The sequence below is a fragment of the Lampetra fluviatilis genome, chromosome 49, assembly GCF_964198595.1.
Source record: "Lampetra fluviatilis chromosome 49, kcLamFluv1.1, whole genome shotgun sequence".
NCBI lineage: Eukaryota > Metazoa > Chordata > Hyperoartia > Petromyzontiformes > Petromyzontidae > Lampetra > Lampetra fluviatilis.
The window spans coordinates 7,382,926-7,405,119 of NC_136323.1; the positions used below are offsets into that span (position 1 = coordinate 7,382,926).

Below are 22,194 nucleotides of genomic sequence, written 5' to 3' on the forward strand. Positions count from 1 at the left end.
GGGGATGTCTATTGATGCCTGCACTTTCACTCCACTCTATATATAATAATACCACACCTTCATAAATAGATACAACACTAACTCAAATGAGACGGTTGAAATGGTGTGATTGAGCGTGTGTTCTTAATGTAACTGCTGAGAGTAGGGCATTCATCATCACGCCTCATAATTTCCACCAAGCAGGTAGTCATTTACCATTACAAGACAAATATCCATTGTTCGTTGACAAAAAAGGAAATGTCCCGTGATGGCTCGGAAGTTATTGCTGAATCAGGACTCATGGCTGTTTAGACATTAGCACAAAAATCAGTCGCAACAGCAGGAGTCCTGTGGCCTCACTGTTGTCACAAATCGGACACAACTCGGAAATCAGCTGGGACCGCAAGTTCGCTGGCAAGATCAATACTGATTTTACCTTGATGGTGCGATGTGTAAGTGGCAGTCAGTTTGACTGAAGGCAGTACAGAAAGTAGTCTAATAGGCTATCTGTGTAGTGTTTGTACACATGGGAGTTTTTCTTGCATTCAACATGCTCATTTTGTCCCCTCTCGCATGAAACAACATTTTGATTCCGTGAACCGCCCCAGGCAAAGCCCTCTTGAAAAACAAGTGTTTAGACCCAGTTTCATATTTTATATTTCCTGTATACTGTACACATTCAGCTGGAATGGTGAACCAGCACACACTGATTTACACAAGTCACTTTCCTACTGGTGGTCAGTCGCCTTATCACTCTGTTATCACCACTGCCCCATGGTTGTTGTTCCCATGGACTTCAGTCATTTATTTCTCAACCCATATTGAGCTCTCGGTCTACCTAGCGGACTCACTGTTTTGTCTCCGCCACGCTGTGTGCAACCACTGCGCTGCCAGGTCACAAACACTTCTCTTTTTGGGCATGCTTTCTGGTTTCCTCTTGCGCTGCTCTGCTCAACTCTGGGAACTCCTTGTGAGGGTTGCTCATTTTTTTTATATGGGGCAGTGAAGAGATCGGATCCATTTTGTCTCGGAGCAATTTCCCTCAATATTTTTACGGGACACCAATGCGGATTTTCTTATTTTTTACACGTTGCCTTAACGGCGACAGAAAAAAGCGCAATAACTCGAACTAACTAGAATACAATAAATCTTAACAGGATTTGGAATATATGGACTATGCCTCGATTCGCTCTGCACTATTGACACGCGATTCACAAGGACGCGAAACAACTGGCGGACAACAATTTATTGACAAAAAAGTGCAACGAACTCATCAAAACTCTCTGGCGACAGTAACAGCACACTTCTTAGTAGTGCCTCTTCTCCCAAGTTATTACAACCTTGTTGCTGGCCACATGGACCTGTGCTCGGCAACCGTGATGACGATACATATACACGTTTAACATTCGTTTCGTAGAATGAATGCGAAAAGTTTACAGTCAAAGCAGCAGAACATCAAGGGAATCTCATTCCGCTTTGCATGTTAAAATGACAACTCCGCCATTCTGGTTCACGCGCGCGTACAGCTTTGTGCGACAGCAGGCATCTGAAAATAGCCGGATTAAAACCACTCTTCAGTTGCCTTGTCCTTCTGCTGCCTGAATAAAACATATTGCGATGTGACCATCACACGGCCGGTGTGCGTAACGTTCACAAGCATGGGGATGTCATCTTGACATCCAAAGCATCATGCTGGGGTTACTGACACGTTTTGCTGTTTACGACGCATATTATGCGTACGTATATATGTTTCTTCTACAGCTATTCGATTTTTGAGGTAATAGATTTCCCTGATTATTACGGACTCATTGGATAACGCACAAAAAAGTTGGCAAAACGTTTCTCTTCAATCAACAATTTGCACCGCTCGACGCGAGGTGATGGGCAGGGCTAGGCGACATCATCGGCGCCATCAGCCTCGTCACGATGGACGTGGCTTGCCGGGGGTTTCCCACCTTCGGCAAGTGGAACCTCAAGGCGGACACCATTTTTAAAGGGCGCCAGGTAATGGACTACAAAAAGAAATAATTTGATATTTGTTTTAATTGATTAATAAACTTAATCGACTAATTGACCCAGCCAGATAAAACGTTGTTTCCAGCCTCTGCGGAATTGTTTTCTGGCTGTTGAGTTCCCTCGTCAGCTAAAGAAAACAATTCTTCAATTTAATCAACTGTCTTTTGTGTGTTTTCATATTCTATGTGCACGTTGTTACGTGCTTGTGTGTATTTAGTTCCTGTGTGACAAGACCCAGGAGAGCTTGATATCAGCCACCTCGGCGAGAGTTACCAAATAACGATCTCCGTTATGGGATATCGCCCCAATACATTATTGGATTAAGTCATCGGTCCTCTTGGGAACTGCTATATATTTCCACTCGTCCATATGCGCTCGCTATGTATATTTAATTTGCGAGGCTATTTATACGGCAATCTTTCAGTGCTGGATACACAAAGCAGCTTACTTACCTTGAGACACCTAAGCTCTTACCGCGATTATTTGTAAGCAAGTCCCTCAATCAACAGCTCACTACGTAGCCTTTGAAGTTAAGTGGATTTTAATCCGTAAGTCAAGAAAAAGGCTTAAGGAGAGCAGTTTTTTTAATTGTTTGCAAGGCAATTTTTTTGTTACAAAATAATGATCACACTATACTCTTAGTCTTTTCGGTAAAGTCACGTAGTTAAAAAATTAAATTAAAATAAAAAAAAACACTGTAATTTATTATTATTTTATTTTTATTAATTTTAATTTCATTTTTTACCTACGTGACTTTACCGAAAAGACTAAGAGTATGAATCCTTGCAGTCACGAAAGCTTCAAATCTAGCATGATCACACTATCGCTGTCTTCCCGTGGCGTCAGCAGATAATTTCAGCATATGAGGTGTTAGCAGTAGTAATGCATTACCGCGGACGCTTAAATATTGTACCGGATAAACTCCTGTGTGTGTGTGGTCATGCGAGCGACCAATGTCACCGATCGTTTTATCCGCGGGGGGGGGTTTTACTCGGGGATGGAGGGGGAGGCGGAATGGCGATTCATCTGCAAAGAAGAGCAGTTTGTTTTTGAGGAGCCAGCAGCTGTCTGCGGCTAATAGGAGTGTGGAAACCAAAGGGCCGCGGATAAGACGAGCTCTCTCCTGTGCTCATTATTCCACTGACAAGTTTTGGCACGAGACGGTGTGGCATTCGATATGAGAGTACTTGGACAGTCTTCGGTAAGGGCTTAACGATACATATGCTCTCCCGCCTGCAATTCGATTAATTGTCATGATTCAGGGTCGCTATTTGATTCAAGAATTTATATATATTTATATTTTTGCTGTTGCAAAGTGACATCACCCAGTGCCATGTGACGCAATTATTTGGCGGTTTAGCACACAGAAGTTGACGTAATATAAGTGGTGTCAATTCTTGTAACGTCATACTGCCTGTACCATCATACTCCGGTTAATGTACCGCACAAGAGCTAAAACAATCCCATATATAATGTTGTACCGTACTGTCACCCTTGCTGGGGAGGCAAAAGCACGGTGGCTAGGAGATGTTAACTACCTCCCCTAGTATACAGGGCGTCGGGGGTTTGATCCAGATCTTGACGCTCGTATATTTTGATTTTGCATGTTCTCCCCGTGGTCGTGTGGATTTTTCTCCAGGTTTCTCCGTTTTTTCCCCTCCACATTTCGAATCAACAACACGTGTTTAAAGAGGATTTGACTGCTATAAATGTCCACGTAAACGACGTCGTTGAGCTATCATTTGTGGCCAGATCGCTTCTGAAAAAGAGCTATGTAGCTCAGTGGGCTTGACCTGGAATCCCAACAACAACATTTTTTTTAATTTTGGATAATCCAAAATGTTATATATGGCACATCCAGAGTGTGCGTGCATTTGTCCCTTCTTAACGGAGTGTGGTGAGTGTGCCGCCGAATCTACCCCCCCAATCGTACAACAGCTCGCATGCTGCTCCACTCTGCCGTGGTCTGTGTTTACCGCTTTTGGTTAAACATTTACTTCTGCCGTTGGTCGGAGGAGAACGGCATTTTGGGCATTGACGTGGGGCAGCCGTAGTGCGTTCAACCGCTCGCTCGTTGCAGAGGTTCCACAGTTGCAATCCAGCGGCCACCCTGATTAATATTGCTGGTGGTGAAAAACCATTAAAACAACACGCCGGTGTACGTGAAAAATCCTGTCATGGTCATTTGTAAACGTTGGCTATTCTGTGTGGGTGTCATGGTCAAAAATTTGCCTGAAATCAGTGCGTTCAATCAATTGTAATTACACATAGCAATCATCGCGCCCTACTCTGAAAACTTGGAAGGACCCTCCTGAAAAGAGTCCCGAGACTCGGTGAGCTTTTCTGGGCACTGGCGTAGTCGTGAATATATAATAACAGCTTCGCAAATCGTACATTTGTTGGCCCATGACCAAATTACATAGTACGTGTCTTAATTCCGTAAGATTTGAGAAGGTAAGCAGGCTTGACCCTGGATTGTGCCTCTATTTGTGCCCAACATGCACAGACACAGCTGCTGGGCTACACTGCGAGGAGTAAAGGACAGTGTAGCCAACTCCATATGAACCTGAGTTCTCTTCTAGGCCAGGGCTGACTTCAGTGACGAGTGATATCTGAACCAGGGCACCCCCTTCACCAACCTGCTAAGACCAGCATGGTGACATGCCGGTGATCAAACAACAACAACCGTCATTCACCACTAAGTGACGGCGACGTCACTATGGTGCTTGTGCCAGGCGATGTGCACGTTAAGGCCACGTGAATTGTTGAACGCCCACTGGCAGGAGGTCACGGGTGCCAAGGGTTGACTGACTGAGATGACTGGCCGATGCACCACCTGTGCCCTCTACTGTGCCAACTCACTGTGTTTTAGCCACCCGGCGCACCGCTCGTTGTTGTGAGCGTCGCTCCTCTGCCCTCCGTTATTGCTGGAGGGCGATGATCAAACAACCTCCCAATGACCAACACAAATACAGGCGGGGTACTGGCAACAGTAGAAGCATGGGAATTCCTCTACAATGGACACAATACGACACATTAAAGTAATTGAAACATGTTGTGTTATCCCAATTTGCGTCAACTGACTTCATTACCATGCAGCAGAAATTATTGTTTTTGACAGAACCCAGTTGAGGTTCATTATGACTGAGCGGAGCTGCAATATTGTAAGAAGACTACACATGCCCACCATCTCTTGTTGCAGTCTCAGCATTTCCGTGATAGTTTAGCAAATGTGGAGAAATCGATGCCTGGTAGGAATACAAAAGTAGTAAAAAAAAGTGACCACTACAAGCCTTTTATCACGATGCCCTTCCTTCAGGACATTATGGAGATAACTTCTGAAAGTGTTCCCCTGAGTTTAATCTGATGGTTACTTGTGCAGTTGGTCTTGCCTACAAATCAGAACTACGCTGTGCCATTGTGTAGTTATGTATGCATTATACCTTTGTTGTTCGTGTAATGCAACAATAAGCGCTGATGGCAATCTCTGCGAAAAAAAAACGTTAACAAGGTCATATTTTGAAACCAACTTCAATTACGATGTAAAACGATGGCAGTATTTTATTGCTAATGGGTATGTAATGTTCTTCGTAATGTGTCGCTTTCGAAATTAGTCTATAATGATTGTAAACGGGGCAGTTAACATTCTCCCGCTGCATTACCTATAAAAATATGATGGGGCCTTGAAACTTTCCTCAAGTCGGAGCCTTTGGTTTTATCATTGCTCCCGGAGTTGATGGAAAGATAAAATTTCAAAAATAGATGTAATGGCCCTTTAAATAGAAACCATTAGAACCCTTACCAAGGGTATTATTAACATTCGAGTAGATTTATCATGTAAGTACGTCAGAGAATCTTTCTTGGAGGAACAGGAGGGGTGGGAGATTTGCTAGCTTTTTCTCTGATGTTGGTGGGGGGAGGGGGGGGCGATGGGAGGGGGGGTGCCTCTCAAATTAAAATAATACAGCCACAAGAGTTCGGAGGAGCACAGCATCAGTATTGCCGAGTGAGCAGAGCTCTGCGATGCGAAGCAGCAAGAATGCGGCTCTCCATTTCCCACGCCACCAAATATGGTTAGAAAATGTATTCCTGCTGGGCCTCGCGAAGGGCTTGTGAGAAAGGCAGACACGGGCAGAAAGCTGGAGGTGGACAGACAGACAGAGGCTGAGAAATGAAAATCCATCGCACGTTCCCTCGCTGGGCAAAGTCGCTGCACGAAGTTAAAGAAATGTCCTGATCGGAATTTTATTCGTAGAGCTCTCAGCTTCATACTGACCTTCATACACTGCCACCGGTCGTTGAAGTCCCCTCCCAAACCCAAATAAACATTCGGTGCTTTTCAGCTCGATTGCTCAAGCAAGATCCAGTGGTGGAATCTCCGCACTCTTATGACGTGGCCAGTCGCAAAGAACAACGATTCTTGTCGTCACATAGTTACACATACTGTTTTGTTCTTTCGGTAAAGTCACGTAGGTATAAAATAAAATAAATCACGACGTTTCGGGCGCAACACAAGCATCTGTCATCAGGTGGGAAAGCATTTTTATTTTATTTTCTACCTACGTGACTTTACCGAAAGAACCAAAGAGTATGGATTCCTGCAGTCACGAAAGCTTCAAATCATAGTTGCACATCCAAACTGTATATATCACTGCACATACCGTATTTTTAACTTGGAGTGACTCGAGAGCCTTAATGTTGGCCAGGCAGCGCTATCTGATGTACTCTTGAAACATAACGCTCCATCTTTCATTCCGGGAGAGACAATGTGATACTCTTTGTGACACAAAAAGGCACCACCAATCATTGGAAAAGAACAATAGGATCCTACAGAAGAACAACAATAAATAAGGCTGCAAAGAAGTTGAGCTCCAGATAAATATGAGAATATAAAAGTCACGCTCAACAATTGCGCTAAACTTTATGAAGGTATATGTTCGATTGGCACAGCTGTCAGTTATTGCAGGTGTACCAGGATCAAAATGATAAATTAAAGACGTGGATGAGACCGGATTGGAGTCCTTTTGGAAAACTGAACTTGCTCATCAAAAGAAAACAAAGCAATGTGTTTGAAAAGAACATGTTTAATCGCCCCTACTGAAAAAAAATATCTGTGTATGGTGAACTTCATTCGCACCGAATGCAGCCAACCGTGCTAATCGGAGGTGCTCGTATGACCTGCTTCGGATTGGAGACATGGACATTGACAAAGTCTGTAAAGAAGGAAGAGGTGCACGCTTGGAATTACACTGAGAGACACGAAGTGGAGCACGTGGATTGTAGAAAAAACACAAGTTCGAAACTGCATTTTGAATTTCAATAAAAGTAAGTTGGCTGGCTTGAGCAGCGCATGTCACAAGAGAGATTCGTGGCCCGGAGGCAGATCTAGAAACTTCCCAAGGTGGGGAGTAAATCAAAAAAGGTCAAGTTTTTAAATAGAACCCTATATTAAAATAATAAAAACACAACTAATGCATTTGATTTGATTTATGTCAATAAAAATACTTACTTCTGGGGTCCCTATTCCCCCACTCCCCATTCCTCTCCTTGTCAGGCCCAAGAGGACATCCACTGCAGGGATGAAGCAGTTAGTGATTGGCTTAGCTTACCTATACTTTACCCTCCGATCATTTTGTGTACTGTTTGTTGTCCTAACTTTCTGACCCGCCCCTACTGGACATCTGTGAAAAAGCGCTTCACAGCTCATCGGATTCCTGCAGGATAAATACAGATTTTGAAGTCCGCTCGTTGGCAGGAGTGGAATGGATTGTGGTATCACAGGACCACATGGGGTGGTAACGGTGTGAGGAAGGCCTTCATCCATTTGACGATTGATCAGACTGATCATGATGATGGTTCTTTAAAAGATACAAAATTTTGCGATGGTACTTTTGTACAAAATGCATTTGCAGTATACCTTGATGTACACACATGCACACACAGTATGCCGTGCGCTAATTTTCCATCACCTCCAACTTTTTCTATTTAAAAGCGAGGCTAACTTAGTCGCTGAGATTTGGATCGGAGTGTTCGGCATATCCAGTGACCTATATAAGTTACACAGATCAGCATGAGCCCATTCCATCAGTGATGTGCACCCCCCACCCCCCGATCCCTGCGAGGGGGAAATGCTGCAGTGCATTGGGCGCATTTGCAATTGTTCTTTTGGTTGTCCTTACCCGCCTCTTACTGGACATCTGTGGAAAAATGTAGTTTTATAGCTCATCGGATTCCTCCAGTACAAATAAATATATAGAGTCAGATAACGTGCTCGTGGTTCACTCGCGGCACATTGAAGTAACCAATGGTTCTGCTTGCACCGGCATAAGCCAAGCGCCGGCACTCGGCAGGAAGATTCAAAATGCCAGGCCTGGGCAACTCTTCCCCTGGACAGGACGATTTGCAGGCAGCATTCACAAGCGGAACGTGAAAGATTTCCGAGACACGCGAAAATGTTGATGTTGACTCCATGCAGATTTGTATCCGGCCGGCCAATAATTTTGTGTCGCCGCCACACAATCCCTGGCATCCCTCGGGGGAAGTAGCAACAGAGTCGAGTGGAGGGAGGGACCATGCCTGCACGCCTCGTGAGCATCACAGTCCGCCGCTGCCTTAAGGGTGCTCCCTCTCTCCTGATTGTGCTGTCACTCCAAAGCAACTCCCCACGACATGCTCATTCCTTATCCTATTCCCAGGGTCAATAGATGCTCTCGGAAGCAATTACCTGCTCGTGCAACAATGTGCCGTTCAGTTTTTATGTTTTTGGAATATGAATATCGGGGGTGGGGGGGGGCATGCTGCCGAGTTGCGTGATCGTGTTCTCGAAGTGCGTGCCCGCTAATTGTTGGTGCCCAAAAAAAATGTGTTCCGTTACTTTTCGCGAGATTTAAAAAAACAACAACAACAACGTAGGGAGCGACCCGTGATCCTTTCCAAGGGGGTTTCATTTTTCTTGACAGGACCGGCTTCACCTCTCATTCACAGGCGGTGCCTCTGTGGCCGCCCTTGTCTTTCTCTCGGTTGTTTTCTTTCTTCTGATTGTCGGAGTTCGTATTCATCTTCTTGCTTCATCGCCTTTTGAAATTTCGGACCTTGTTCACCTCGCCACGACGGAGGACGACGACGCGTTTGGCAAGAATGTTAACAATACATTTAAAATGTCATCAATTAGTATGGATCAAATCAACCTGGCCTGTTCATCGAATGTTTCTCACATCCTCCTGTGCGTATAGAGTGCCACATTCCCGCTCACGACCAAAATCAATGACGATTATCTGAACTGGTCCTGGGCCTCCACTAGGTCAACTCGGCCGTAAATGAGTACCTGGTGCATTGTGTAAACATTGCCACTCGGGAGACAAAGACGGCCGGGCCTGGTGCCGTCCACCCAAACCCCTTCGTGTGACGTGCCTGGGTTTAATAGGCGCTCACGAACGGCACTTGCCCCAGCAGTCTGTTAAAGGCTCTTTCGGGGCATCTTTGTCTTTGTTTACATCCATCCATGCAATGCGTGCGGGAGAAACTTGCGCGGCATTACATTTTTCCACGTTGCGTCGCAACGCGTGGAAAAAAAAATTCATTCCGACCCCCCCCACCCCCAAAATTTCAGCTCGCGTTCTGAAGCGTCGGTGTTGTTCGATGCCCAGCGCCGCGTTTCCTCGTACATTTGCAACCACCGCTCCCACCAACACCACCACCACCACCTACTACCACCACCACAACCACCACAAGTCTCCACGGACACTTCCGCCACTGTGCTCGGAGCACACGCGCATGCACGCAACCCATGACGTCTGAAAAGGCACCCCGCCTGCCTGCCTCCTCCCGCCCACCCTGTTTGCACTGCACGCCTCTCCAAAAAATAAAAAAACACACAACGCAACCACTGGACCCAACCCCACATTCCCAGCATGGGTTTGGTAAACCCAGTACCTCGACCGCTCAAAGATTAGAGACACCCCTCTTGCTAAAGACACGTGGTTGTTGTCAAGCGGCTGCTGCTGCTGCTGCCGCTTCAGTTGGCTTACACGTCAAGTAAGAGGTTAGGTCAAAATTGCAACTGGGTTTTTACGTATAAACTGTCGCTGAGAAGGAAGGAAGTTATTGACGTTTCGGCCAACTGGCCTTCTTCAGGAAAACTCGTAGTCAGTCTAATAATGTACACTAATGCCTTCACAAGGGTGGGCATTTAAATCTCCGTTCTCCTGAGTAAAGGTAAGATATATATTGTTTATGTGTGCTTGTATGTGTTTGCGGATTATAATGCATATTTTACACACAAATGTACAGTGTGTTTAATTTATGAACGTACATTTATTTTTTAACAGTTTCGGTTGCGACTTCAGTTACGTTCTCCGATTTCTCCGCGTTTTCGTCGTAACTGCCGCTGATATTCTGTGGGTCTTTCGGTTAAAGTCGCGACGTTTCGATCGCAGCGCAAGCAATCGTCGTCTCCTGATGAAGATTGCTTGTGTTGCGATCGAAACGTCGTTTTTTGTCTTTTTTTTTGGTTCTACGTGACTTTACCGAAAGACCCAAAGAAGATGAATGCCTGCAGTCACGAAAGCTTTAAGTCAAGACGTAACTGCTGTTGGTTAAGGACGATATTAATTTCACTTAAACTTCACGTGGCCTTTGAGCCGCGTTCATATGGCGTAATGAGGTATCAGATGAGGGCTTCTGTTTATAGATGTTCTCATGAGCCCCTGGTGTGTTGGCTCCTTGTAGCGGATTTTTTTTTAACACGTCAGTGAATATATACAGTTTGTGTTGTTTTTTACATTTGTCACGTAACTTGCAGTGCCGATGCGTTGCATAACGTTGTCCCCTCGTTTTTGAGTTAGTGTTTAATGCAACTTTCCATCGCTTCCTTTAATCGGGCACGGCAAATGTACAAAAGTGCGTGGGGAAATGTACAGTGAAATAATAAACACATCAGGTCCAACGTGCGCGTTTTGTGACACCCAAAAAAAAAAAGACCCCAACGTGTCGCAAACGTAGAACTACGGTGCAGTCTTGTCGGCTCGCAGAGCTCAACTCGAATAGATTTGGGTAAAAAAAACAAATTATAATTTCATTATCATTTCAAAATGATCAATTATCATAACGCCTGCAAGGTGCCCTCTTGGCTCTTTGACTGTTGAAACTTGGTGGCTGTTGAAAGCACGCCGGGGAGTGGGGGGTGGTGGTGGTGGAACTCTTCTGGGGAGGAAACTCTTGTGGTTAATGACGTCGAGATAAGCAGAACTCCCGTTGACAAAACGCCAACGCACCTCGGTCACGGGCTGCTCATTGATTGGTCGGTGCCCTTAGAGCAACTCGAGGTGCCGAGCAAGGGCACCGGAGGCACTGCGTGGAAATCTGAATTCGGCTTAAGGAATAGAAAATGGTCAAAAACAGCTTCACCCATCTGAAACGCAAAGTCGCAGGGAAGTCTCGTTTTGGTCCGTGTTGAGGTGTGTGAAGCCTTCATACCTGCCAACCCCTTCTTATCAGTGCCCTGCCTTATTACAGACCAGTTCAGACCTTATTGGTCACCCCGTGCCCGTATGAATCTCAACGTTCATCCTATACACTACACTATACACTACACTATACACTACACTTCTATACACTACACTATACACTACTATACACTACACTCTACACGGCACTTCTATACACTACACGATACACTACACTATATACTACACTATACAATACACTACTATACACTATACTATACACTACACTTCTATACACTACACTATACATTACACTATACACTACACTTCTATACACTACACTTCTATACACTACACTATACACTAAACTTTACACTACACTATGCACTCCACTACTATACACTACACTCTACACTACACTTCTATAATCCACACTACACTAAACTATACACTACATACTACACTACACTTCTATACACTACACGATAGACGACACTATACACTACACTATACACTACACTACTATACACTACACTATACACTACACTTCTAAACACTACACGATACACTACACTATACACTCCACTACACTACTATACACTACACTACTATACACTTATACATACCTGCCAACCCCTTATCAGCGCCATACATTATTACAGACCAGTTCACACCTTATTGGTCCACCCCGTGCCCCTTTATAAATCTCAACGTTCACCCTACAAAAGTCCCGTCGCAAGGTAGAACACACAAAACCCAATAGACAAGCAAAAAAATTGTTGTGCCCGTATTGAAACGGCTGTACGCCGTATGGACCTGCAAACTCAATTTCCCTGCACAAGAATAGGGGGTAAAGCGTTATGGGTTGACCAGGGTATGAAGAGAGCCTTGCCCTGCCGTGGGTCACGTTGGAGAGAGTTGTGGTGTCGTGCGAGGGTACGGGAGAAGGAAACCCGCGCAGGTAACCTTGGGTGGCTGGCCCGTTCGTATATTTGTTCAAAGGGCAAGTCGCGTGGCACTTTGAGACCACTTTCGTCAATAAACACATTCCTGCGGAGGGAGCTGGTAGGAACGTTGGGTTGCTCGGTCAATGGCCAGGGTCAACGGCGGCGTGGTGTATTCCGCAAATATGGCCGACTCTGAGGGCGGGCACAAGCCGTTGTCAGTAGGTTAAACGTTGAGTTTTATAAGGGCACCACGGGGTGACCAGCCCCTCCCCACCCAGCCCCACCCCTCTCACCCCCCACCCAGCCCCACCCTCCCCACCCAGCCCCTCCCCTCCCCACCCCTCCCCACCCAGCCCCTCCCTCCCCACCCAGCCCCTGCCTGCACGACGGACACAGTAATCCCCTGTGGGCTGGTGTTCCTACCAGTATAAGACCGCACCTCGGATCAGCGCGGTTGGCTTGCGTATGGTGCAAAAGAAGTTCCGACGTACATAATGCTTTGCTCGCTCGTGTGTTTATTTGCCATGCGCACGACCGGCAGGCAAACATATTCTTGTTTAGATCACAAACGCGAAGATATTAAGTTCGTGTAAAATTCTATTCTCTCTATTCGGACATGGCAACACGTGCCGTGGCTTTGGTAACACGTGCCGTGTTGAGTGTTGGCCAACATTTTTGCTGTGATCGCTTTGCATGCTTCTGCTTGTGTGTTCCTGAAAATCACACGAGTTTTTGTGGGCGCGGGTTTCGTTTTAAAAAAACCTAACTACATCAGGAATATGTTGCCAACATTTCCGCCACACAGGGTGGAACAATAGCGGACGTTCAGAATTAATCGACCTCATTTGAGATCCAAACATCGCACCTCCTGGCTCTGACATTCCTCCTCCTCCAAGACACCACAAAATAAGAATAGGTTTTACCCTTTCTATCACTAAACTAGGTGTTAAGATGTTCACACACTAAATAGAAACATGTTTGTTTGCATGTTCACCACAAGTACGGGTGGTTAATGCAGACTTGATTCATTGCAAAAAGTTTTTTTATTTGGTGTTTGAACACCTTAACAGCTGTTTTATTGGGAGAAAGGGTAAAACCTATTCTTATCTTTTTTTTCATACATTGATACTGGCAAAAAAGGTCCCGTGTTACCACTGGTGGTGTAACCATCAACCGATATCAGAACATCAGCAGGCCAATGCAACTGGTCACGCAACCCAAACTGTGACCTATACAGTATTGGAGTACTCTTTGGTTCTTTCGGTAATTTTATACCTACGTGACTTTACCGAAAGAACCAAAGAGTATGGATTCCTGCAGTCACGAAAGCTTCAAATCGAGATCAAATCTCGACTATATTGGAGTGTTGCGCTCCTTCAACGGAGGAGTAGCAAACCGAGACAAACTTTTCTTTTTTTCGTGAAGCCCTCTCGTGGCTCGCAGACCTCGGCAGTGGCATTTAGCTACTGAATATATCGTCAGGCACAAAGAATAGAAACGATGCTTTAATAATTGATATATTTCTGGGCATCCTATACACTAATTAAATACGTACAGGCATTTACGCAAATTTTAGTGATTAATCGGACATACGTACGCTGCTTATTTTGATGTAACATTAAAAGTGCTACAAAGCGGAGTACTTTTGCACGACGCGCATCCTTATACTGTTGGCGTTGCACAACGCCAAATAATAGCGACACGTAAGAAGATGAGACACATTTACTGTGTGTATATACAGGTGCTCGCAGTTAAGCTATCATTGATACTTTCACTTAAAATCACAAACTCAGTTGTTCATGATGGCTTTATAAACACGTTAATTGTTCCATGGATGAACTGGCCACCACCAAAACCTCGTGGAAAGTCCACCTCTGTTTCAGGAGTACCAATAGGCACGAGTGCAGCTCTGCACCCGTTTGAGCATCGAATGACTTTGCCCCCTTGAGCGAAATTAAGTTTCGGAATGCCCTTTCGTTCGGCCTTTAAGTGGGTTGCCTTTAACTCCGTGACCCATTGTGTGGCGATGGCTGTCCAAGTTGCGACACGAGGTCGTACCTTGTTGCCCTACGACACCTTGCACAAGCCGCAAAGCCGCAGCAATTTGCTCTGAAATGTAAACGCCCTCTCAGCGGTGGCCAACTAGCGCGACTGGTTTGACGGGAGAGCGTGACAAAACTTGATAGCCTTTTTTGCCAAAAAAAAAAACCAGATGATTCTGACTTGGACGCGGATGCGACCGCTGGACAGGAATCGCTCGCCGTACAGTAGGCAGGGATCATTTATCAGTGGCGGCCGAGCTTGGTGGGCTGTGGATATAAATAGGTGGGTCGCGAAAGGCAGTCTCTGTGTTGTCGCCGCAGTATGTGAGTGGTGGTGGTGGGGATGGATTGTTTTATCGTGCTTTGTTTCGTTTTGCGTGATGATTTTCTTTTTGACCGCGGGCTCTTGTTTCTCCGAACGGGAGATGTGCATTTCTGCTAATGTGCGGTAACGTTGAAAATCACCAAGAACCGCGCCGATGTTTGAAAATACGCAACGTTGCTTTAGAGGAAAAAAATGCGGAATTGTTTTGAATAAATGTGCGCTTTGCTCATGAAAAAACATTACAATTACGTGATTATTTTTTTTCAAAATTAAGCTAAAATACAAAATGATTAACATTGTGTTCTGAGAATTAACACTACCATTGTATTGCTTGACTTGTCACTTCAACAACAGCAGTGGCATCGGAGTACGAGGAAGGGGGCAGTTATTCTCCACGATTCGTCGACAATGGAGCTCGGAACGCGGCCATCCGACGACCACCAGCACCACCACCGCCACCACGGCCGGCATGTCGATGGTGAAACGGGCGGTGGTAGCCACGGCTCCGTCTTGCCCAGAGTGTTCCTGGAGATCCCGCCGGTGTCGATGCGCGGCGGCGGGGTGGGCCGTCGATCGCGCTCCGTCGAGGAGCTTGCGCGCTCCGCGCACGAGTCCGAGAGCGACCCGGAGAGCCGAGGGCGCAGCCGGAGCGGCGACGGCGGTGGCAGCAGCAGGAGCAGCAGGAGCAGCAGCGGCGGAAGCAGCAGAAGCAGCAGGAGCAACAGCAGCAGCACCAGCAGCTGCGACCACGACGAGGTGGACACGCCGGACCGGCGCAGGACGAGCGCGAGCGTGGAGGGGCTCTCGAGCGTGACGGTGGAGGTGACGGTGACGCCCTGCGCCGACTTCCCGGCACGCTACGGCGTGATCGACGTGGACAGCCCGAGAGGTGCTTGCGTGCCGACCGCTCGCCTGCCTTAGCCCCGTCGCATTTGGGTTCTGCGTCTGGCGGGGAACGTTGCAAGAGTCGACCGCCGTCTTTTGGTTTTGCCGGGTCACTTAATTTTCGGTCGTTTCATTCACCTGCAATAGCACGGTTGGCTCCGTACGATGGGAAAGAGTTACAACACACATACATACAATAGATCGGTGGGTTGGATGCAGCTGTGGTATAACAGACAGCACACTGCAAGTGTGAGCCAGTTGAAGCAATGGGTACGTTTAATACATTCCCCACCAGCCTCTGTAGATGAGTACACCACAGTCGACTAGAAGGCTGCGTGTGGTGGAGGGAAATGTGGGTACTACCACCTCTTCCAAGATGACTGGTCAAGGTGGAAGAGTAGGCCAAAATACACCCAATAGAGGGGCTCTATAGAGCTCCCTCTAGTGCAGTGGCGTGAGCAATTAATTGCAGGGTTACACCTTTACCTTTTGACACGTTTTACACGAGTAATAGTAATTTCGAATTTCCACCACTGGCTCACAGGCACAAAAGTGTCTTCATGAACGATCGTTGGGGTGTGTGAAATTCATCTTTGTCGGTGACCCTACATTGAAATTCCAAATGTCTTTGGTGCGGGTGAGTTTATCTATGTGAAGACCACTGTTGACTTACCCCAAAATGATTCCCATTTTATTGAACCCAGAGAGATGATAGGTCAACCTCCAGCTGGTATTCACATACAATTATGAGCCTTCATTATTTTTACCTGCATTAGAATTTGGGCTTTAGTATATAATATAATGGTTATTTACACAATATATCATGATTATTTTATATTTTATATATCACAGCCCTTTGTCACTGCACGACTCAATGAAGGTCTCCACATACCACATCGGTTATGGGTTTCTTTGACCATACCTCACCTTGCTAGTCAAGCGTGGGTTGGTGATTTGAGGAGTCGAGACCTTTTCAGATATAACTCGTCACTGATGTTAACAGTGGCCTGGAATCAAACTTAAGTTGGCGGCTTTGCAGCGCATGTAGCTAACCACTGCGCGACCATTTCTCTCAGTATATATGGTCAGAGATTCTTTTTTTTAAACACTGTGGGAATTGAACAGTGATTGTCAATAGGACTACATTATATACAGTAGAGCCACTGGTGACTTAGATATGTGGATTTTTCACCACTGCTTCAGGGCCAAAAATGGTGATGAGTGTCACCCAAATCTCGTTTGATCATAGAGACACTGAGCCATTGGCTACACATTTCTTAAAAGCTGCAAGCTTGTTGCTCTCAGGCATGAGTTTAAATCCCAGCTATGGTTGACTCTATTATCCAATAATTTTCCCTCCAATCAGCAACATCGTAGGTTTGCGTGGGTTCTCGCAGCTGCAGAGGAGGTGGTCCATGCACTGCCATCGTCAACTTGAGTTTGATTCCTGTCCACGGCTGACATCGGTGGAGAGTGATATCTGAACAACTCCGAGGCCTCCCCTGGGGCGAATTCAACCTCAAACGAACACCTGGCGCTGTGTGTTAAACATCTTCTCTGGCAAAGTTGGTTGGGGCATCGTTTGGGCATCGTTGGGGCATCGTTTGGGCATCGTTGGGGCATCGTTTGGGGCATCGTTTGGGGCATCGTTGGGGCATTGTTTGAACATCGTTGGGGCTTGTGTCCGCAGCGCTGGGCGGAGGTTTCCTGTCCCCGCGTGACGAGGGCTCCCTGCGGCGCCGTACGTACAGCGAGAACAACCTGCTGAGGGACACGCGCACTCCCCCGTCGCCGACGGACGTCTCGGGGAGGCTGGGCTCCTCCGCCCAGCGGGACGACAGCACCACCCGCAGCGACTGGAGCCTCCTCGGCCCGCCCTGGGTGGCCACCGGCACTTCCATCGACAAGAAGAAGACGGCCTCAAACCCCACGCTCTACGCGCCCTTTCTCAAGTTCAAGAAGGTGAGAGCGCCAGGGTGGATCCAGAATCAGAATATGCATTTGTACTCGGGGAATCGGATGAGCTATACGGCTGTTTATTTTCACAGATGTCCAGTAGGGGCAGGTCAGAAGGTTACAACAACAAAACAATACAAAAGGTAAACAAATCACTTGAAAAAAATATAAAAATTAAAGTACATTTTTTTTTTATCTTACCAGGTAAAGCCCACTCAGCTATTAGTTTCTTTTTCAGAAGCGACCTGGCCGCAAATGATAGCTCGACGAAGTGGCTAATCACGTGGAGATTTACAGCAGCAAAATAATCTCAATGATCTAGACGCATGTTTCGATAATGTGGAAGGGAAAAACCGGGGGACACGGGATAGAAAATCCACGCGGCTACGGAGAGAACACGCAAACTCCACATATAGAACAGGCATAATAGAGTTGACCATAGGGTCGCGATCAAACCCCCGACCTCCTGCATGCCGACCTCCTGTTAACCCGCAGCTGTCTAGGAGTCTCTAGCCGCGCACCCCGTTCAGAGTCTCTTCCCTCTCGCTGTGACTGCGGCTGTGAGTCACGATCCACCTGCTCTCAAGGAAGGGGTGATTCACTTTCCACGCTCCCTCCGCCCGCCCGCTCCAAAACGCGAACTCACTCCCTGCAAATAGTTTATTTATTGATATTTTCCAAAGGACAAATATTATTACGGAGCTATTTAATACATTTTACATTTTTGACAGTCCCCGCACCCGCCCACCCTTCCCCCCATTGTAGAGTTTGTAGAGCCACCTCGGAGTCTAATCAGCAGCCTGGAGAATATCACTGCATCCGGCACACCACATCAAGTATACAGCAATGGCTATAGCTGCCAGTCACGTGCTATCTACTCCAATCTGTCAACACAATCGCTGAAAACTCTTTGACGTAGAATCCGAGTCGCATGAATGCCCGGCTTGGCGGTGTCCACCAACAAACTCGATGATGAATGTGGCGAGTGTGTTTTTTGGAGACAAGAGTTGGTAGATTGTGCAGATTTGTGAAACTCGTACTGGGACGCAAGGTAACCAGGGGGAAGCAGTGCAGCTGATGAGTTCCTGAGCCGGTCTCCGTGAAGCTTTGAGTATCACCTCTCGTGTCAATGGGTTCATCTGTGTGCTCTGGTTTCCTCCCACACACAAAAACACTCCTTGAAATGGAATTTGTCAAATATCCCAAAGTAGGACCCTCTTGAAAGATACGCTTGAAGATTAAAAAAATATATTACTCTTTAAACCAGTTTAATTGCCAATGCGTGAAAACAAAAAACTACCACATTTAATCGACAGAGATTCTGCTGTGGTGTAATGTTTACCACAGAGGCTCTGCACAGGCCATCGGTTGTAAATGTACTGCTGTATATTAAACACACTCTGTGTATTAATGCATTTTAATGTATTTTGCAAAGAGGGATAGACTTACCCCATTGTATTTCAACAGTGAATGCCAGATTTTAATTTCGTGCATCCCTCCGCGTTGCCGTGGTGTGATGCCGTTAGCACCGGACTTGCGGCCCAGAGGTCGTCGTTTCCATCTCCCGACCGCGGCGGTTAAAACGACGGAAGAAGTTTTTTATTTTGTTAAACCGTCCACCTCGAGTCCACACAGCGATGTGTATACCACGATTAGTAGAAACGGCAAGACGCGTGCGGTGGGGTCAATTGTGGCTACTCCCGTCTCTCCCAAGACGTCTTGCCAGCGTGGATGAGTAGGCTAAAATACCCTCTAAAAGACACTCATACGTGGAGGCGCTTCTCGCGTGAGCAGGTAATTGTAGGGCTGAACCGTAACCTTTGCAAACAGCCAGCCATCAGCTTTTTTCGAATCAAATTATCCCAGTAGCATTTATTTCATCGAGCCAAACCCTGGACCGGTTACAACGTCCCTGGGTTTCATCAGCAGGGTCTAGCCTGTCAAACGAACGCTACTGATATGGAATGCGCATTGATGGACGAAGTTTAAACAACCTCCCGTACGTGTTTATCTGTATGTTTATCACGATCCATAATTTTCCTGCTCTGCGCACAATTCATTGGAACGTTTTTGGACTATTGGTTAACCGCTCTTATTTACATGGTATCTGCAGCAGATATTTGAAATGCTTTGCGAAGGGGTGTCCATTTAAGGCAGAGTGACAAACAGAACCGTTTATACGCTGCGCGCCGCAACTTAACGGCTGCATGTTTCACCCGCGCGCCAAAGTGACGATTCCACTGGCGGCGTACATTCTTCGTGGCCTGGAACAGAAACGAGATAAGGCATGCCATTGAACGGTGCCACGCCCAGTGCCAACTTGGCCTGCTGGAGTTGTACACGTGACGACGCAGCGGCAACCGTCACGCCTCACAGCAAAAACAAAAAGGGGGCCTGGGTTCGATTGCCGAACTCGTGCAGCCGTTCTGTGTGGGAGTTTGTGTGTTCTCCCCCTGTTCTGTACGACTTTCCTCCAGGTTCTGTGGCTTCCTCTCGTAGCTAGTATATCTACAATGCAATTGGCATTAGCCAAATATCCCAATGCTGAAACATGACCTGCAAATGACAGTAGTCAATTGGCGTCTCAGGAAACGTTGGCCCCTTATTGCAAAATACTTGGCAGTACCCTCCTGAAAAAGAGTCTTGAGACTCAGTGAGGATGTCCTGGGTAAAAACCGAGTGAAACTCCACGGGGAGAAACAAGTGGCCTCGCATGGATATAGGCAGCCTCGACTTTCTCGATGGGTCACGTGAGCCCATTGCGTGCAACTTGTATGAATCGATAGAAAGCAAATTGTGACAAATCTAATTTGCAGTGTGTATCGCGGACGTGGGAATCAATATTAATAAATAGACGTGTCGTTACGAAGCATACAAAAGCATGAGTAAATAAGAACGTGTATTTGCAGCTATACTGAGATTGTTTGAAGATAACAACAACATACAATTTAGAATAAAGAATCGCTTTCACGGCAGTTATCCACGGCAGTTATCCACGACAGAGTTGCAGCCAAAGTAGGGAACACGCCCGAGATGACGTCCATGGCAGAGAATGAAATTAAAATTAATAAAAAATAAAAACAAAAAAATTACGACGTTTCGGAGGCAACACAAGCTTCCGTCTTCAGGTGATACAGATATTTTGCTGTGACAGTTTCACCTGAAGACGGAAGCTTGTGTTGCCTCCGAAACGTCGTGATTTTTTTTTATTAATTTTAATTTCATTTTTTTCCTACGTGACTTTACCGAAAGAACTAAGAGTATGAATCCTTGCAGTCACGAAAGCTTCACATCTAGAATGAGTCCATGGCAGAGATATCACAGGACCGTGAGAGGTGTATGCGTGCATGTTGAATTTTTTTCGCACCATACGTAGCCAACCGTGTCCAGCGGAGTTGCAGAATGGCGACAGCTTGGGGAGCATTGCATCCGGCAGATGATAGATCATGGCTGATAATGATTAGGCCTTCGTCAGATTAACAATAATCGTTATGATAGCTGAAGCAAAGGCTGTGCATATCGTGGTAGTTTATTGGCCAAATAGATCTGGGGGCTTGTTCGCCTGAGCCGAATGTTAACGAGATCGACGCGTTCATTTGGGCCAGTTCTGGGGGACATGCTGCCGCGTGATGCTTTGCGCATGTTTAATACAAACGAAAACAACCAACATTGTTCTTGAAAATGGAGAGGCTGCCGGTGTAACATGATTCAATCTCTCTTGAAATTCTCCGCACTGGCCTAGCCCGGCGACATTGTGGGGTGGCTAGGACATTCACAGGGCGGCAGTGGATTCTTAACTCTCTCGCTCTGTGGAGTTCTGGGCATCTTTCACCTATTTGAATGAGTGAGGTTTATTTCTTTTTAACGGGCACTCCTAAATCCCCTCCCAAAAAACGAATTCGTGGAAATGTTTTTCCACGCACCACTCCCCCCCCCAATGCAGCAGGACCCTCGTAAAAACGTGTCTTCAGACTCTTGGGTGGCGGGGTCTTTAGACAAACTTGGTTCATGGGTAAAAGCGTAAAGGCGCAGCCCTGGAATTTCTTGCTCACACCACTGCTGATGGAAGGGCCTCCAACTAGAGGGGACTTTAGAGATCCCCTCTCGAGAGTGCTTTGGCCTACTCTTCCACCCTGGCCAGATGTATTGGAGGGTGTGGTTGTACCCACACTTTATCCCACCTCACTTGACCTGCCCATCAGCTATACTGCTGTGTGGACAGAGGCAGTAAGATGCAATAAACCTGCCCCATCCCTTTAACTGCCGTGCCTCGAGATGAAATGTAACCGGCAACCTCTGGATTTGCAAGTCCAGCGTGTTAACCGTCACACCACAGCAGCGCCCTTGTCAAAATAATCACTGCAGGGTATCGTCAGGGTTGCCGTGCTTGAAACGGCAGCAGAACGAAAATGTGCGTTTACTTTGGCGAAGAAGAGGTCGTAAACTTAATGTTGGCGAGTTGGAGAATCGTTGGGCAAGTTTCTGTGCAGGACACACGTCAAAGCGCGAGGAGGTGCAACAAATAACACGGATTTATTTGCACATCGCCGTCACACGTTGCGAAATGTAGCCCCCCGCCACAGTCTTTATATAGCCGGCCA

At 46.5% G+C, this 22,194-nt stretch overlaps 1 protein-coding gene across 5 annotated transcripts in view; it reads left to right on the forward strand.

Moving 5' to 3' along the window:
- LOC144948503 (regulator of G-protein signaling 8-like) overlaps positions 1-22,194 on the forward strand; it is a 164,958-nt gene that overhangs the window by 107,523 nt on the left and 35,241 nt on the right. For all 5 annotated transcript variants that reach the window (XM_078878035.1, XM_078878030.1, XM_078878029.1 and 2 more), the window contains 2 exons: positions 15,107-15,641; positions 17,328-17,599. In XM_078878035.1, coding sequence (XP_078734161.1) covers positions 15,107-15,641; positions 17,328-17,599 — 807 coding nt within the window. The remainder of the gene's footprint in view (positions 1-15,106; positions 15,642-17,327; positions 17,600-22,194) is intronic.